General features: G+C 33.8%; 1 protein-coding gene across 3 annotated transcripts; it reads right to left on the bottom strand.

Moving 5' to 3' along the window:
• Positions 1–564: 564 nt before the first annotated feature.
• Positions 565–14,359, bottom strand: LOC145635621 (protein argonaute PNH1-like). 3 transcript variants are annotated; one of them, XM_081686937.1, is made up of 24 exons: positions 14,157–14,359; positions 13,348–13,525; positions 6,529–6,887; positions 6,224–6,432; positions 5,993–6,139; positions 5,756–5,889; positions 5,542–5,651; positions 4,956–5,062; positions 4,730–4,868; positions 4,524–4,640; positions 4,231–4,338; positions 4,045–4,116; positions 3,837–3,959; positions 3,334–3,493; positions 3,000–3,121; positions 2,785–2,922; positions 2,565–2,707; positions 1,914–1,976; positions 1,680–1,743; positions 1,465–1,600; positions 1,304–1,377; positions 1,119–1,213; positions 998–1,029; positions 565–858 (listed from the first exon to the last, which is right to left on the bottom strand). In XM_081686937.1, the coding sequence occupies exons 3-24, from the start codon at positions 6,883–6,885 to the stop codon at positions 686–688; spliced, it is 2,823 nt and encodes a 940-aa protein (XP_081543063.1). In that variant the 5' UTR covers positions 6,886–6,887; positions 13,348–13,525; positions 14,157–14,359; the 3' UTR covers positions 565–685. The 3 variants fall into 3 exon arrangements, with proteins under 3 accessions (XP_081543063.1, XP_081543062.1, XP_081543064.1); XM_081686936.1 differs by lacking the exons at positions 13,348–13,525; positions 14,157–14,359 and adding an exon at positions 7,693–7,947; XM_081686938.1 differs by lacking the exons at positions 13,348–13,525; positions 14,157–14,359 and adding an exon at positions 7,395–7,545.
• Between the last annotated feature and the right edge of the window lie 3,816 nt (positions 14,360–18,175).

The raw sequence follows: 18,175 nt of genomic DNA, 5'->3' as shown, positions 1-18,175 counted from the left end.
GTGACATTAATATCTAGTCATAGTCATACGTAATCTATAATAAATTATGATTTTAGACAATTAGGGTCTTTTCTCTCGCGTTGAAATTCAGTTCAGTTCAGGTCAGTTCAGTTCAGTTCAGCTCCGTTCCTAATTTCCTTATCTTATAAAATATTCATTTCAGTTCAGTTCAGCTCAATTCAGTTCAGTTCAGTCAATGAGAACAGGCTCTTAGACCTATATGAAAGTATATGCTAAAAGATGGTAGCAAAGACTCGAAATTTGAAATATAGATGGAGATATTTATCTTATTTTGTTCTCTCATGCTATATTCACTATTCATTCTTTGAAGATGTGTGTGCTCACCATATGTAATACTACGTAATTGTTTCACATAAGTTTGTTTTGCTATTCTGCATTCATCTATACCTTCAAATCGAAGGCCTTATCTGTACTGCCTCGCATTACTTTTCGTGTGGTTTCATTCAACAGTCTGTTCAGGAGATTTGCAACTGTATCCCGATGAGTTCAATATAATGTTTTTCTCGGGGTGGAAGCTAGGATATATGACTTAGACATTCATAATTGAAGGACTAGCAAAAGCTTCTCATAACTATCAAAATTTGTTATGCACTATTCACTAGTCACTACAACTATAATTACATGAGAACTATACACATCTGATTAATCTACTGTCAATCTACGCTTAGCAGTAAAACATTACATTCTTGACCTTATCCTTCAGTTCTGGCAACGGGCGGAAGCTTTGGCCTTTGTTTGCGCGCGAATTATGTGATCCCCCTGAACTATCACTACTATCAGGTTCCATGTAGAATCGAGCTCTGTAAGCTGCTAGATGGGCATAATATGCTGGAGGGACTGTACGAAAGAAAGAGACCATCAGTTTACATCACACAAAATTCCATGCTACAACAGCATTTTGGATAATAAAATTTTGCATCTTATGATCATATTATGTAACATAAAACAACATAAATAAGATAAACGATCATCTTACCAACTGAGACAGACCGTGTGCAGCGAGCATACCTACAGCAATAAAAACCAATACCAATTTTTATAAGAATGCACGAGAGAAGTTTCATTTATAAGAATATAAGAGGGGGGTGTCTTCTTACGTGTAACAGAGGTTGTTTGTTAAAGATTGTATCTCATCGGCTGTGAAATTGTTATCATCCCAGAGTACATGGTAGTGAGCAGGTCTGCTGGTGCCCTGAAAAATCATCAGGAGTGGTTCCGTTGTTATTTTAAAAGACAATACATAATACCTGGACTTTAATCTTAATCTCGCCTAAAATCTCACCTGAATCCCAGCATGACTGCAGAGAAAGAAGTCGAAATCGGTTGGATGACATATTTTAGTATCTACCACAGTACCTGAAATGTCATGATTTTATGGTTACTAAACATCATTTGGCATTGAGCTAAACAGATTAGTTCGGTTTAAAAAGAACTGGATTTTACCGGGCAAGATGTTCCCACTCTTGTCGGTACTTCTCTTGTCATTGTGATTGTTTGGAAATAATCTTGTATGATTACGCTTTTGAACCACAACAAAAGTCACTGGAGGTTGATAGCCAGGTTCCAGTGATGCACATGCCTACAAAAAACTTTAAGTTATGCACTGGAAAAGCATTATTTATGATGCTTATAAAGTAATAATCAAGTTTTGGGCATACCTTTCTAATGGCATCAAGTTCATACAATAGAACATGATAGAACTGTCCATCACTGACACCATCCCTGCTCAGGTAATAATTCAGATTAGATGAATTGATAGACATTTAAAAATAGTTTTCAAGAAGATATCTGCCATTTTTATTTTTTTAAGACATCTTTTTGCTAATCATAAATCAAGTTTTCCTGTCATCATTTCTAGTGCTGTTTGAAAGATTTGAGTAAAGGTTATTTACCTGTAAAATATTATCCTCAGCGGCTTTTGTCCAGTGGCCCTCTTGAAGGATAGCAAAAGTTCTCTGCAGCAGCATGGAATTAGTACATACACCATTTAAAAATTAACAAGAGCATGTAGCACTGGATATCATATTGAATTATTGACTACTATATGCTATGCAACGACACAGCAAACACTGAGTTTTGATATTTACATTATTGAAAATCTCATGCTCATCACTAACATAACATGTTAGCTGAAGAAAAAAGGACCATTAAAAAAACTGTTGCATTTCATACGCACTATGTGAACAAGAATCAGCTATGAGTACCAGAGTAACCAGACACTGTTACAAACCCTAGAGTAAGACTGGTCCATTACACAAAATTTTTGCATATTTTCTGTTCAAAATGATGTATCAAGTGTTAATGGCCATGTCACTGTGCCTAGAATCAGATAAACAACTTAATGTAAAATTGAGTGTGTTCATCTATAGCTGCGAAATTCCATTGGCTAGTTAGGGAGTGCTAAGAGTGGATAATTAGTTGCCAGGCATAATTTACAGAATCTCTACTCTAAGATGTAGTTTGCACTTCACAAATTGGCTGGATGTAAAACAACAATCTTAAGCTGAGTTATCCCTAATCTTAGTTTAGGTCACAATGCAAACCTGATCATGCCTCCATTGACAGTTCCTTGTTGCGGGTCTTGCCAGGTTTTGAATAGATCTTGTATAATTTCCTGTCTGTGTGCCTGAGCAGATACCATACCAGCATACTTTGTTACTTCTGGCCAATCTTGAGATGCTACAACCTGTGAAAAAACAATTAGATAGATCTAACATATGAATACATAACCTTTCCTACATATTAAAGAAATGAATTTCTTACAGCAGCGATGGATGGGCTAGTATCTTCCCCACTTTCTGGATGAGTTACATCAGCTCCAAAAATTATTGTTGGGATGTCACTAACCATTGGAATTCTCAAACTCAAAGCGTCCAAAAGGACTGTATTTCTTCCTCCCAACTGCACATTAGCTTCATATAAGATTTGGTACACAAAGCCTTGCTTTTAAGCAGTATAAGATACAACATCATGCATACCTTTACATTAATTTTCAAGGACAGATTCGCTAGGTATTGCCGGGAAACTTTCAAGACATATTTGGTTAGGCAGCATTGCGAAATCAATCCCAAATCCGTCTCACAAATTCGCTTCAAATCACCTAGAAGAAACACAATTTTAGTCAGTGATATGTTTCATGAGTCCTACCATTTTGCAGTGCAAGATTTTTTTGCATCAGAACTAAATCTCTGGGATAGATTATAGTGAAATTGAAATAAAAATTTCGTATCCAAAGGAACAAAATTAGTATTTCTAACAGAAAATTGAGGTGAAGGCCTGAGAACCTAATAAGGATCAAAAGCAGTTATGTACCATATAGAGAGCCATTATTGTCTGGTAGAATGGCAATAACCAACTCCAGCTCCTTTCCATCAAGTTTGCTTGCAGCCGCATTACATACATATCTCAAGGCCTTCTTCACCTGGTCTGGCCTTGCAGAATGGATAGGGATCACAGGTTCAGGGTTGAACTCCTAAAAGTAGAAGTGAAGATATCAGTTCAAACAACTTATTCAAGGAACCTCAAGTCCTCAAGGGCTAGAAATCAGGCTTCTACTTAATCCATCAAAGAACAAAAAAAACTATTTAATCTTTCACTTGAATTGAACGGAGTCATAGAATTCCATGCATGCCATGAGCACTGACTAATGTTTCAGCTAGGTAATCTTAGCACAGTCAGAACAGTGAAAGGTAATTTTTTAAATATGGATTCTAAAACTAATCAGGACAATCAACAGGAGTATATGAACTTAAAGATAATAACCACTTTGGAATGGAGCCATGGAGTCTATTTATGATTAATAATTGAAGCATTACCATTCCAGAGACTTGACACATCTGCACCAACTGACGACAAAACCCACGAGCAGCAGTCTCTTGTACACTTCTCGAGAAGTTGATGCAAGCCCAATTACTTACAGTGCTCCCATTAATCACTTTCTATATCATCAAATCAAACAGCCTTTCTCTTAACAAACACTTCTAATCCATATAGATGAAATTTCATACAATAGAGACCACTTACCTTGTTTAGCATATTCCACTGACCAAGCTGAGGCAAGTGTTGTTTCTCTTTTCCAGTATCATGGTACTTCAGCTATTAACAACAAAAATGGTTCCAATGCGTGTATTCAGTTTAAATTTGTCAAACTACATGGAAGAGAGAAATTAAAAATAAAAAATAAAAAAAAGGATGAGATGGAACACAAACCCATGGAGCAGGAAGAACACGAGCCTCAACCGTAGCAAGTTTGTCATCTATCTTTATGCCGAACTCTTGTGCATGGGGATCTTGGTTGTAGCCATTCTGGTGAACAGTCTGCAGTAAAAAGCAATAAAATCACTATGTAATCAACGTAATCTATACATGTCATTCAGCTCCGTATGCATGATCATCATCATAGAGTATTTTTTTGGGAGATAATTGTACAACGAAAAATACGCAAATGATTTTCAGTAGTTAATGCCTTATGAATCAGAACAAAAGAGAGCTATGTTGAGGACCTGCAAAATATCCGTTTCCTGGTCACTTGGTCGTCTACATGTAACTTTGAGTAGAGATGTTATCTGTTTTTCATTCAATCTTCTTGTATATCTTTGTCCTCCAACTATTTTGCATGCCTATTATGAAACATAAAGAAACATAGAATCAGTAAATCACTCACATAGCTGCTGAAAGCAACATGTTCTTAACTAAAGCTATGACGTACCTCCATCGGCAAATAATTTACTTTCTTTTGATTTCCTACTTGAAGGCAAGGGAGGTGAGCATATTGAATGGTAAATCCATACACCTCCTGGAAGTACTCAATCACTGACTTCATATTCATTTGCTCATCAACAGGGAAGCTGCCAGGAAAAGGGTAAAAAGATATAATCAACTAGGAACAAAGTGCTAAGGAAACAATAATGAAGATACGAGAACTATGGCTATACATTAGTTCTCTGGTAGGCTGTGCTGACAATCCTGATACTCTATATTTCCTCCGTACATTTCCTCTGTGAGTCACCTCCACTTTGATGCCTCTAAGTGCTTTCTTAACCTGCACATATGCATGCATGAGAGTCAGCATCACATATAAACCAAATTATAACTTCAATTTCAATTAATATGTTATGTTGATATCCTAAACCAATTAGAACCTCCTTTTATGCATATCTACATTGCAATTTGTTGACTAGAATCCTCAAGCAACTGTTAATCCATTGCATTTATATTTTTTGACTCCAGGATCATAATACAGTAGCCTTAAAACACATGTCTGGGATCAGCATAGTTATACTGTACCTTGAAATACACAGCATAGCTTTTTTTATTTTTGTATCTAATATCATTATCCGATGAAGAAGGCCTATTGCAATAATTATACATATAAGTTAATCTGATTGATAAGCTCATGTTTTTCCTTATGCTGAAAAACAGGTGCTTTATGCTGAAAATATTAGCAGGGAACTCATCAAATCACTGGCCATAGAGGTCCTGCTCAAATTTGGAACAGTTCATAAGACATCAACGCTATACCTTAACAGAATCTGCATCAGACAATGGTCGTGAACGTACATCCTTCCCCAATATTTGAGCTACAAACTCAACTACTGGGAGTGCTTCAATGAATGCGCTTGCTGACATATCTGAAAAATCAAAATAGTGGTGTGACAATGGACTCCGAAAAGATAAAGCAGATAACTCGTGGAAAAAAAATCAAATAGTGATGCAAAATAAGAGATGCACCCACCAATATTCAGGGCCAACCCCATCTGCGTGGCTCTTACACTCTGATAGAAGCCACGCCAAGAGTGTAAACCACCACCAAGTTGATGAGGCTTTTGAATATCAGGAGAATAGAATAATCTTCCAAATGGTAAATACCTTCATGTTTCCCAATTTTATAGGGCAAAGTAAAAATTAGTCATTACAAAGTAGCAGTGCATTTGTGTTAGATCAGAATAATTTAACTTCAGAAAGCACACACCTTTTTGCGGCCATTTCCCTCAAGACAGTATCAATTACTGTGAGAGCTTCTTGAGGTGCTTTAACCTGTTTACCTGCAAGAAGCTCATGTAGTTCATGCATTCGAGCAAAACCAACAAACTGGATTTTAACCTCGAATTCATTTTTCCTAAAGCAAAGAGTAACAAATTAGCAGCACTTCCACAAGTAATCAACCATGACAAATAAAACAGGAGGTAAAGAATCAGCATACCTTGTTGATTCAAACCCTTCACTCTCTTCAAGCAATGTAACCTTGAACTCTTTCGTCGTAAAAGGCAGTAATCCGGCAGTGTAAAGATTCTTTTTACCATCATAAACAGGAAGCTTTGCACCCAAGTTAGTTTCTCTGTGAAGTTTCACAAGCTCAGCCATGACAGCTTTATTCAATTTACTTGATTTTACTTCAGGAGTTATAGTAACCTGGAAAATTACAGAGAATATTAATCACTTTCCTTCATTACTAGGAATACTATCCACCTAAAAAGCACAGCCCTAATCTGGATATTAGAAACTTACATTATATTGACATAAATCCGACCTCGATAACTCAGCAAGAAAATAATTCGCCTTAACAACACACTTAGTGCCCAACTGACCGAAACCCGGCCTTCGTTGGAACACAATGCCCTTGTTTGATGTGGGAGGCTCAGCATGCAACTGAAGTTTCCCGTCAGCGGGTAAATCTTCCACAATGGCACCTTTTGTCTTTCTTCTTCCTCTCCTCCGCTTAGCATTTTTCGGAGCATCTTCCAATCTCTCTTTAGCACACTGGGAAGACTTGTTAGATGGCAACGAAATCACTAAGCTGCTTTCCACAGGTTTCTTGGGGATCATATGCTTCTGCTCCGGGTCTCTTATATGTCGATTCGGCATCTCTGTAACATAAGTATTTTGTTTCCCAAAAGAAAGTACAAGTTTAGAAATTATGTCTTCTAACACTTTTTAAGTACTAGTTTTGAAGTAATGCAATAGACAATTTTACAGGTAGAAGATAGAGTTGAGTAAATGGCACAGTAAATTACTTCCTTTACCAAAATTAATATGGCTTCAGTTTCAAAGGGAAAAAGCAACTAGGGCAATTAGTATACTGACTTTACACCATAAAAATAAGGCCAAAAGAACAGGAGAACATGAAAATTGAACAGCTTCTGAGTAGAGTTGAAATTTTTTAACATGGATAAACAAAAACCAGGCAACATGCAAACCTTTAAATCATGCAAAATAAGTAAATAACCCTTTGTGCAAAACATTTAAGTCCGAATTAGTAACACGACAACCAAATCCAAACAGAGGTAGTAATAATACAACTTCAACTGGAAATCAATTGCTAACCTATTTGAGAAAATATAAAATATAGTAACTGAAATTATAACACTATTCACCTGATTTCTGACAGAAAAGTAGAAATTTTTAACTAGAATTGCTCAGTAAACAAGAACAGTTCTCCTTCTCAAATCTAACCAGCTTCTTCTTCTCACTAGACCCAGAATAAGAAAGAATAGCATAGATTTGTTTGGTAGAAAGAAGACAAATAAACCCAGAACATAAACTACATTTTTTATATCACTATATTATTAATTATGTTCTGAACATTCTTAAACGTTATTCTACGTCAATCCCAACTTCACAAAAACTATATAATATGCAATTTACTATTTAATTAGTAACTCAAAAACTTACCCCCAACCCATAATTCGAAAGAAGTGACACAAAGTGCATGTATGGGAATAACTGGACACGAGAGAGAATTTCCCGTGCAAAAACACCATTTTCCATGGTCAAAAAAGTGGGAAGAAGAATTTACTTTTCTTTCCATGGGGATTTACCAAAAAGAATTACATTAAGTAATTATTTAATCATATGGTTTCAAAACTCCAAATGGCGTAGTGGTCCCCTATGGTATGGGAAGTGGAGAGACTTCCTTGGATTATTCAAAGGTTGTCCATTCTACACCCGAATTAAGAATCCACCCTACGGGCAAGATAACACATGAAATTACACCCGAGTATAGGATAAAAATTTACCAACTTAAATTTGATATCTGTTTAACAGTGACAAAACGGAAGGAGACAATACAGCAAATAGGGGAATATCAGTGGGCAAAAGGGTAGTGTGTTGTATAGAGATTTAGATAACTGAGGAGAGAGAAAGTAATAAATTTGGTCCACAATAACAATAGGTAGTAGTGGTGTAATTTTGTTGAGTAGTAACCAGACACAATGCATCTGCAATTCCTCAGCTGATGCTACTGCTTCTGCTCTCTTCCTTTGGCTTTTGTTATCATAACTGTAGCATTGTCAGCACTGTGTACTAAATTAAAGCTTTATTTTTGCTAAATGAGCTGACTCTTCTCTCTATATTTTTTTTTTAACTTTGTTTGCTATTTTCTTGCTTTCCTTTTCTTTTGCAGGAAATTCTTTGGTTGAGGTTTGTGACCATCAAGTAAAGTGGGGAAATTTTTTTCACATAAGACAGGAGAGCAATGATTTCCCTATTCAACTTACTAGTATTTGAAAATATTATCAATTACCGAGTACAAGTTACTCCCTCAATATTGAAATGAATTTCGCTATTTATTAAACACCGGGATTTAAAAAAAATGCCTCTTAATTTGTTACGGAGTACAATACTAGGAACTAAAGAAGAAGAAAAAAAGCCTTATGTCAAGTCGTTTGAAATAATTGGGGACCTTAGGTCCTTACTCCTTAGTCATGAAATTTACCTATCACATGAGCAAGGATAATGTTTCAATTTCATAAAAAAAAATAATAATAAATACATAAATAAATAAAAGGATTATGTTTTAACAGAATGAAATTGTGATGAGATTTAACCTAGGACAAATCATTATATTACTGTGGTCTGTGGCCAACATCCTTCCATTTGATATTTTGAACAACTTTTTTTTTGTACAAAAATACTAGTGTAAACAGTAACTACTGTAGGATGAAATTATGTTTTGAACTTATTGTCCTTTCACATGATTTACGTGTAGGAGTCAGTGAGAGGCTTACAGCAAATACATTAATACAAAAATACATATTCAAATGGAGTCCCCGGTACACAAATTCAGTCTCAGCAATCATGACAATTGACAAACTAATTGACGTACATAGTACTGGAAAACATCATCTAATTAGTTTTTAAAAAAAAAAAAAAATCTTAAACTTTCAGGAACATCCTAACAATTACTTCATACAGAGTATTTCGTTTAGCAATAGATAATCAAAAATCACAATCAACTACGGAGTACCTCCTATTGAAGTGGACCTACACTTAACAAAACAGACAAACCCGGATTTCAAACAACATACTCCGTCGGATCAAAAATCTATACTCTAATACAATATACTCGGTCGGATCGGGCTAAACCACTAAAGTGGACCTACCCTTAACAAAACAGACAAACCGGATTTCAAACAACATAAAATTTTGTCATTGGTGTCTTAAGCCTGAAGCCCAGTTCTGCAACTACAAACAAAAGTCCAAAGACCAAATTTCTATTTGGGCCGTTGGTGCTGTCTCTCTCATCCCTCTCTCCCACTGTCTTGGATTGTACTGTCCCTCTCTCCCTTCCTCAGTTCCTCTCCCTTCATCAGCTCTATGAGCCTCGTGTAGTCTAAGTTCACAACAATGAGTTGGTACTTTTTTGTATAAGGATCGACCAACATATATATAACTGGGCCACTAACGTCCTCTTCGGAAACAAAACAAAACTAGCAAGCCCAGCAATAATAGTACTATCTTCCACAAAACATATGATAAAAACTTACTTCAACAACAATTATTGAATTAACATATCCAACAAAATTGTAAGGGACAAAGTGACTAATTGTATACTACATAGCAATATGATGGAGAAACTTTATGTTTGTATATCGTCTTAGCCATTTGTAACTTTATGCTTGAATATCATCTTAATCTCCAGTCACTGTTTAGTGTTAACGGCTTATCATCATGATCACCGTGGTAGATACACATAGCCTCTGGCTCCCGTACCCAAGATAGGTATGTCAATATAACTAAATGAGTAGCTATATAGAAGTATCACCTCGTTTCCTAAGTCTTTGTTCATCTTAGCCTTGAAAAACTCAACTAACTCCTATATTACACCTCCAAAAGTCCAAATTAGACTAGAGTGCGTAGTGGCAACCTCTAGATGAGTATAAATCAAACAAATATATTTTGATGACCCCAAATTATCCATGTAATAAAGCTTAAGCGAGCCTCCCTTCCCAATTAGATTGACATGTGAAGTGAAATTGCCAATTAGGGAGAATTAGCAATATTCTTGGGTAAATCCCTTGGATAAAAGAAAATGTCCTGAAGCATGATAACCTTGGGTTTAAGTGCAGTTCTGACCACCATCTTTTAAAGCCAGGTCTTGGTACTACTTAGAGATAAAATAGCTTAAACCAGCTACAAACTAATCAGATTATTAGTTACAGGTACTTTGTAGACTCACTCAATTGGTACTAGCACCAATGCACCATTATTCTCAACTTCGCCATAACTCAAGCTAAACTCGAAACTTCAATTAGCAGTTCAAGGAGTACAAGACTACAACAATTAGTCCCTCAAGGCTACAACCATTAGAACTTGAATCCTTATAAAAACGAAAAGCAATTACATCTTGACATGAGTTTAGATATGATAAGTACGTTTTGCCATAAGAATGTATTATTCTACAGAGATAAACATCCACCTTTCACCTAACCAATACATCCTGAATCTTGGCATGAGCTTAGACATGTCAAGTACTCGGATTTTTTAATTTACTGCCAAAATATTAGGCAAAATCTACAACGGATCGGAGTATTTGAAAGAGTTGTAACTTCCTAAGTTAAGCCACAATGGTTAAATAGCTTTGATCATAAGGATCATAAGGAGTGGTACCCTGTAGTCCTGTACCCAACTATGATGTTTGATGACATGCTGACATTGAATATACAAAGATCAAATGACTTCTCTGCTTTAGAATTTTTTAATGATAATAATGAGCCAATCTTAAATATGGAGACATGACTTAGAATTTACTACAACCTAACATAGTATTAATTTCAAGTCTCCAACAAACGGGTTACCCTATATCAAGTAACTGAGGAAGATTTAAAATATCACATTAAATTTTAGCTACATAAAGTAAAGTTATAGTAATGTATAGGACGGCTCATAACTCTAACCCTTGGTTCTTCCACTACATGTATGATGTGAGACAAGCAATAATCACTTTGCAGCAAAGCATGCAGAAAAAGATAATTTTAAGTTTTCAACCCTTCCCCCTCTATATTTAAATATTAAAAAAAATAATAATAATAATAATAAAAAATAAAAAAAAAATTATAAAAAATAAAAAAAAATAAAAAATAAAAACAGTACTCAGCAATTTTATTTTTGTAGTTCTACCATTTATATTTATATTTATATTTTTATTTTTTGGTATGTTATACTGTATATGACAGCACTATCCTTGACAAAATTCTACCTCAGGATTTTCCCCATACTTCACATAGGTTTGTTTGTCATTTGGTATAAATGCAGTGTTTCACTCCCTACTTTTTGGCTACTCACATGAAAAAAATGGCCCATATTTTCTTTTTGCTATACAAAGAACCACATAGAAGTAATGAAAAAAGGGCTCAAGCTAAAGGTATCACTCATGGTATAATTTTAGATCTCACTCGCATCATCGTTTCACAACCACACCATTTAGGATTTCAAGCTTGCCGCGAACATAATACTAGACTGCACTAGTTGCAAACCACCCACCCACATCAGCCGCAATTCCGCAAAGGCACAAACATGGTTTGTGATCATGACTGTTACTCATAACATGATAACAAAATAGTCAAAGAGAAACATACAAGTGATACGGTAATAGTCTTAAAACTTAAGGAGACCGGGGAGTGAGTTTAAAAACAAATTAATACTACTTCATTTGTTCTTTTTTGTTTGCACCATATGACTCGTTAACCTCTCAAAAAACAAATTAATACTACTTCATTTGTTCTTTTTTGTTTGCACTGACTCGTTAACCTCTCAAAAAACAAATCAATACTACTTCATTTGTTCTTTTTTGTTTGCACCATATGACTCATTAACCTCTCAAAAAAACAAATTAATACTACTTCATTTGTTCTTTTTTGTTTGCACCATATGACTCGTTAACCTCTCAAAAAACAAAGGGGTCCGAGACCTACGAGTAGTAAATAAAAATACAAAGTAGGAACATCATGATACAACCAATAACCCAATAATTTATTTTCATTTTAAAAAAAGTTTTTACCTTGGGCGTGTTAAATAAACCGTAGCATAAGCTACTAATAATATCCAAACCCACAAGAACACGCAAAAAAGGTCACTCCACACATGTGTTTCAACTTCTCTCTCTAAATAAATAACTGCCCCCTCTTCTTATTCACTCTCACGTTTATATAATAAGCTCAATAAATGCCAAAACAAAAGAATATCCTCGCACACGCCTTCCTAGTTCTTCTGCTACAAAAGATATGGTAGTGTTTGAATTTTATTACCCATCTAAAAAGGACAAATCCCTAACAAACAAATTTATAGAATTAAGCTTCAGAAAATACCAAATAGCTACAGATTTGAAAATGAAATTACATAATCTAAGGTAGTAGCAGCAGTAAAAACAGGACTGTTGTTAGTTGTTACCCAGTCTCTAGGGGTGAACTAGTGTACCACTTTTGCTGACTATATTTGTAATTTTACTACATTATCAGATAATACTTCTAAATAAAAATCTCATTCACATTTACTCTTTTAACTATTGTACTTTATTTATTTTTAATCAACAAAAATCTCATCATTTTGTTATGGTGTGCTATGTTTATAGTCACTTTTAACCAACTAAATTTCACTATTCTATTACACTCCCTAATTTTCTTAAGGAGAGAGTATTACCTCAAAAATGTACCCTCCTTTAAATTCCTCTTATTAATTAAGTAGGCTCAGTCTAACCATGTATACTCCGGACTTGCATCCGGAGTACATTATGAACAAGCCATAAAATTATATCCACATTCCAAAACACATCAAATAAATTTAAAACCAACTTCGTAAATGACTATGAATAACGGAGTACCACTACAACACCAAAACAACTCCGTAGTCATTTACGGAGTAACTAATTAATACTCCCTCCATCTCTAAATTCAAAATAGGCTTAGTATTAAGGGACGGAGAAAGTAATTAATACGACTAAAACACCCTTAAACACGTATGATAATTTAGACAGTGAACGCGCGTGCAAGTTAACAATCATCAATCGATAAATTTCTCCGTAATGAAAAGAGAACAAGATAATAAACAAACCTTTAACTATGATTTAACGTCTCCTGAACTTTTATAAACTTAAGCAACAGCAACAACAGCAGGAGCAGCAGAGCCGTTTAGCATTAATATCACAACAAGTAGCTAGACTGTAGGAAACTACGTCGTATAGTCTTCTCCACTTTTGATGATACTTGATAAAAAAATTCTACTCCAATCTCTGAAACAACATCAAAAACTGCAGCTACTTAGACGACCAAGTTCGAGTCGAAATAGTCGTATCATTTCCAGAGATTTAATTTGTTAATGGAAGAAAATTAAATGCGATCAAAAGTAGGAAAGAGAAAATGTATCAAGTAACGCAAATCTAAGAAATATGGTAGTAGTAGTAGTAGTATTAGACTTGTAGCAGCAGCTGCTGCAGTTTTATTATGCAGCCATTACTGATTAGAGATCTTGCAGAAATCAGAGTTGACATTGTGTTTTTGATTGCAACATCTTTTTTATTTATTCATCGTCTTTTTTAAATCTAATACTCCGTAATTAATATTTCCAGTAATCAAATATGATCAATTCTTTCAAAAAAAAAACGAAAAATTCATGCAGGAATTTAAATTTCGTTCAAAAACCGTTGATTAATTTTTGCAGAAAAATTGAAAATGAAACAGTTGAAAATCTGAAGAAAAAAAAATAGTGGATATTCATGGATTGAGTTTTGCAGAAATAATTTTTTCAAAAAAAAAAAGTTTTGCAGAAATAATAATTGTTGCGTTTTTCAATAGTTGAAAACTGTATTATTAAATAAAGAAATTAAAATTACAAAAAAAATATAGGAAGTACAAAAAACTAACCGTAGAAACTTGGAGAAGAAGCAAATAATTACGGAGAAATCAAACAGTGAAGGAAAAAAATGGAGGAAGATGGAAAAATAGGAGAGAGGAATAGATTGAGAAAACGAAGCAAAGGAAAAAAAGAAGAAATGAATTGAAGGTAAGGTAGAGAAGTTTAGGGTGGGGAGAATTGAAGTGAAGTGAAGTGAAGTGAGTAGCAGAGAGCACTAACACTGAAACCAAGTGAAAGGGAATTTTATGGGGATAAAATGGAAGCAAGTGAAGTTGGAAATAGTGATACCTTTCTTTATTTCTTTTTATACCACTATCATGGAGGTTACATTATTTTTTTTTTTCTTTTTTTAAATATAGTATAGAAGACTACAAGAGGGTGTTTCATGTGAAATACTTTGACGATCAGACCAGAGGTGAGCAAAAATTCCAAATATCCGGAATTAGAATCGAAATTAATTAGGAATTGGTGGTCCAAAATGGTAATCAAACTCGAATTATGGGTAATAAATTAAGGAACTAGTTGCATTTCTCTATTTTTTTTGAAACGAAACCGATTAAGTACCCAGGTACCTGTATATATTAAACTACATAATGAATATTTTTTTTAAAAAAAAAAAACAAAAAATTTGTAAAATGTATCTAGTTAATAAAATAATATAAAATATACTCCGTATTATTAATACCTAACATAAATAAAATAATTTAATACATATATAAATATAAGTATTAAACTCTAAGGTCTTCTTCTCTTCCGCTTAATTTCAGTTCATTTCAGTTCCTAATTTCCTTCTCTCATAAAATATTCAGTTTAGTTCCTAGTTTCTTTTTCTCATAAAATATTCTGTTCAATTCAGTTCAAGTTCAATTGAATTCAGTACATCAGAACATGCCCTAAAAATAAAAATGGATCAAAATAAGTATTATAATTTGTATTAAATTTTAACAAGTATGCACACAAATAGGTGGAACCAGTCCTGTCGGTTCTAATTCTAATTTCTAAATTTTAGGATCGGTTCCAAGTCTAAATTTTAGGACCTGATCCCAACTAATCATAGGTTCGGTTCTTAAAATTTTGACCGATATCTGGTTTGCTCACCCCTAGTATTAGTCACGCTAATCATATGCATGCTACACACAATTTGTGATGTATATATGTTACTAATAATTACTTTATGCGCTTGTGAGCATTTCTTTGATCACATGGAGTATACGTTGTTTTTGTTATTTTTTAATATAGAAGAGGAGTTTTCATGTGAAATTATTTGACAATCAGACTAATATTAGTCACGTTATTTTTTTATTTTTTTTTTTTTTTGGTGAAAACGAGGGGCAAGGCCCAAAGAGAAAACAAAGCTAGGAACTAGAAATAAAAAGCAGGACAAAAATAAAAACTACTAACTAAAACAAAACAGAATTTCCATGGGCATGTACATGTGATGTACATGTGACTAAGGGCTTGTTTGGTTGCCTTTAATTTCCATGGGCACTCAAAATTCCCATGAATTTTCTTTTGGGTATGTTGTTTGGTTGACATTAAAAAGTAAAAATGGGGGAATTCATAATTCATAGGAATTTTCACTTCCTACAAAACATGGGAAGTTACTTACCCACCCCTCCCTTGGTCATTCACAATTCCCATGATTTATAAATTCTCACATGACAACCAAACATATTTATGTAATTTCTAGGAATTTTAATATAAAGGAAGTAATTTCCCATGAATTAGAATTTCTCATGGGAATTTACTTCCTACATCAACCAAACAAGCCCTAATTATCGCATTCATTTTGTGGGCATTTAGCTTTGAATAAATTTTATGTATGGTTTGACAGATTAGCTGATAGCTAGCTGATATAACTTGTTGTGTTACGAGTAAGGAGTAACTGACTTGACTAGCTGTATTAGTATATGCTTTGATTAATTCTTTAAATCCTCTATTTTACCAAATACCAAAATAGCTTATCATAAGAATTACTCAGACCAATTTTATTAAAAAACATTGGATTGAGCATCATTTCAAAGAAAAATGATATACATATTACATAGCCTTAAGAGTTATGTATAAGAAGCTAAAAAGGGATATTGAGGATAAAATTTTTTTTTTTGGTGTTTAGAGAGCCACAAGGGCGGGAGTGAGAATCGATCCCAGGATCTCCTGGAATTGGGAGGGAAGCTCTAACCACTTGAGCTATCCCTCACTCTCATATTGAGGATAAATTAACATTAAATACACTGATTTTAGCGTAATTTTGTCATGATTTCTCAATTGAATTCCATTTTAGAAATTGTATTTAATGCTTTTATATAGCTTACATAAATCATTACCTCATTTTCAAATTGGTTTATTGAACTTCGATAAGGGCATTGAATCATTTCCTTTTCAAATACCAAAACTAGTTGATTATGTGATCAAATTGTCTATAATTGCTCCCCAAAAGTTAAAAGCTCTTCAATCATCCATTTATTTACAAACAAGGCCTTATGAAGGTTTTGGCATAATGGCTAGTATGCGATACATTGAGGGTCTGTTCTGATTTACTGAACTGAACTAAACTTAATATCTTATAAGAGAAGGAAATTAGGAACTGAACTGAACTGAACTATTTAGAGCTGAACTGAATAGAATTGAAAATAAGCTGAATAGAACAGGCCGTAATATGCATTGTATAATAAATTTTACGTTATTCACAAACATACTTTGCTTAACATTTTTCTTGTAACTAATACCTAATCTAATCATCTGATACGGAGTATAAAATATTGATAATTTTAAATTAGTTGTATAAATAACTAAGTTGCTTTTCTGAATATCCAGAATCACAGTTCTGTATTCAGGAGGAGAGGGGAGGGGAGGGGGGTCACTTTAGATAAAGAAGCTTTAAAAGCATAAGGAGGAGAGCAAGTAAAAAAGAGAGTGAAGCTTTTTTGAAATAAAAGGCGTGCAATTACCATTTGAATAGAATTGAATAAAAACAACACAACACACAACATCTTTTGAACATTTTGGAAACTGAAAAAGGCCCATTTTTTATTTCTATTTCTTTTTTATTTTATTAAATTTAAAAAAAAAAATTAAGAAAAGAAAAAGGAGGGAATAAGAGGGAGGAAGTGAAAAAGAAGGGAAGTGGTGTTTAGCGGGGGCTAATTAATTAAGCACTTCGATAAAGCTGCTTCGGTTTTAGAGATTCCTATGTAGGGAAAGGAGAAAATTATTTAATATTCCACTCCCCTTTTTAAAAATATCTTTTTGGATTTCTCTTTTTTATTTTTAAACTCTAAATTTGATTAGTATATTATATTCGTATTATGGTAGTACAATAGAATGTTTTTTTGGTGTATAGAGAGTCACAAGAACAAGTGATTGAAATCGATCCTAAGATCAAAATTTGAAATCGAGAGTAATGATTTAACCATTTGAATTATTCCTTACTTTCCAAAATGCAGTACTAGAATGTAATATAATGCTGATAGTCCATATTTCTCCATCATATTTCTAAATATATTGATTATGAGTCACTACAAAAATACTATAAAATACAATGCATGATATTGTTAAGAGTTTCTATAAATGACAAGTTAATAAGTGAGTTTCATATAAAAATCCGTTTATATACAAATAGTGGCAGATCTTGGTAAAAAAAATATTGAAGGGGATAAAATTTGAAAACTAATTAATATAAAAAGCTAGATTACTAAGGGTCTGTTTCGATTTATTGAAAACAACTGTACTGAACTGATTGGAGCTAAAATGGACTGAACTAAACTAAGGGTCTGTTCTCATTGACTGAACTCAGCTGAATTGAACTGAACCAACTGAACTGAACTGAACTAAGCTGAACTGAACTGAAATGAATATTTTATAAGAGAAGGAAATTAGGAGCTGAACTGAGCTGAAATGAATTGAACTGAACTGAAGTGAGCTGAAATGAACTGAACTGAACTGAATTGAATTTCAACGTAAGAGAACATGCCATAAAATGAATTGTTTATAAGAGAAGGAAATGATGAACTAAACTAAACTAATT

The sequence above is a fragment of the Chenopodium album genome, chromosome 6 (genome assembly GCF_948465745.1).
Source record: "Chenopodium album chromosome 6, dcCheAlbu1.1, whole genome shotgun sequence".
In the NCBI taxonomy this organism is placed as follows: domain Eukaryota; kingdom Viridiplantae; phylum Streptophyta; class Magnoliopsida; order Caryophyllales; family Amaranthaceae; genus Chenopodium; species Chenopodium album.
Note: the sequence above shows the minus strand (reverse complement) of the source record. Positions and strands in the feature narration are given on the sequence as shown.

Bases quoted from the DNA above. Each gene is read 5' to 3' on its own strand.
- LOC145635621 (XM_081686936.1), bottom strand. From the start codon at position 7,828: ATGGAAAGAAAAGTAAATTCTTCTTCCCACTTTTTTGACCATGGAAAA. The intron at 6,888-7,692 runs GTAAGTTTTTGA...CTTATGTTACAG, and splicing joins TTTCGAATTATGGGTTGGGG to AGATGCCGAATCGACATATA. The intron at 6,140-6,223 runs GTATGCTGATTC...TCTTTGCTTTAG, and splicing joins GAAGGGTTTGAATCAACAAG to GAAAAATGAATTCGAGGTTA.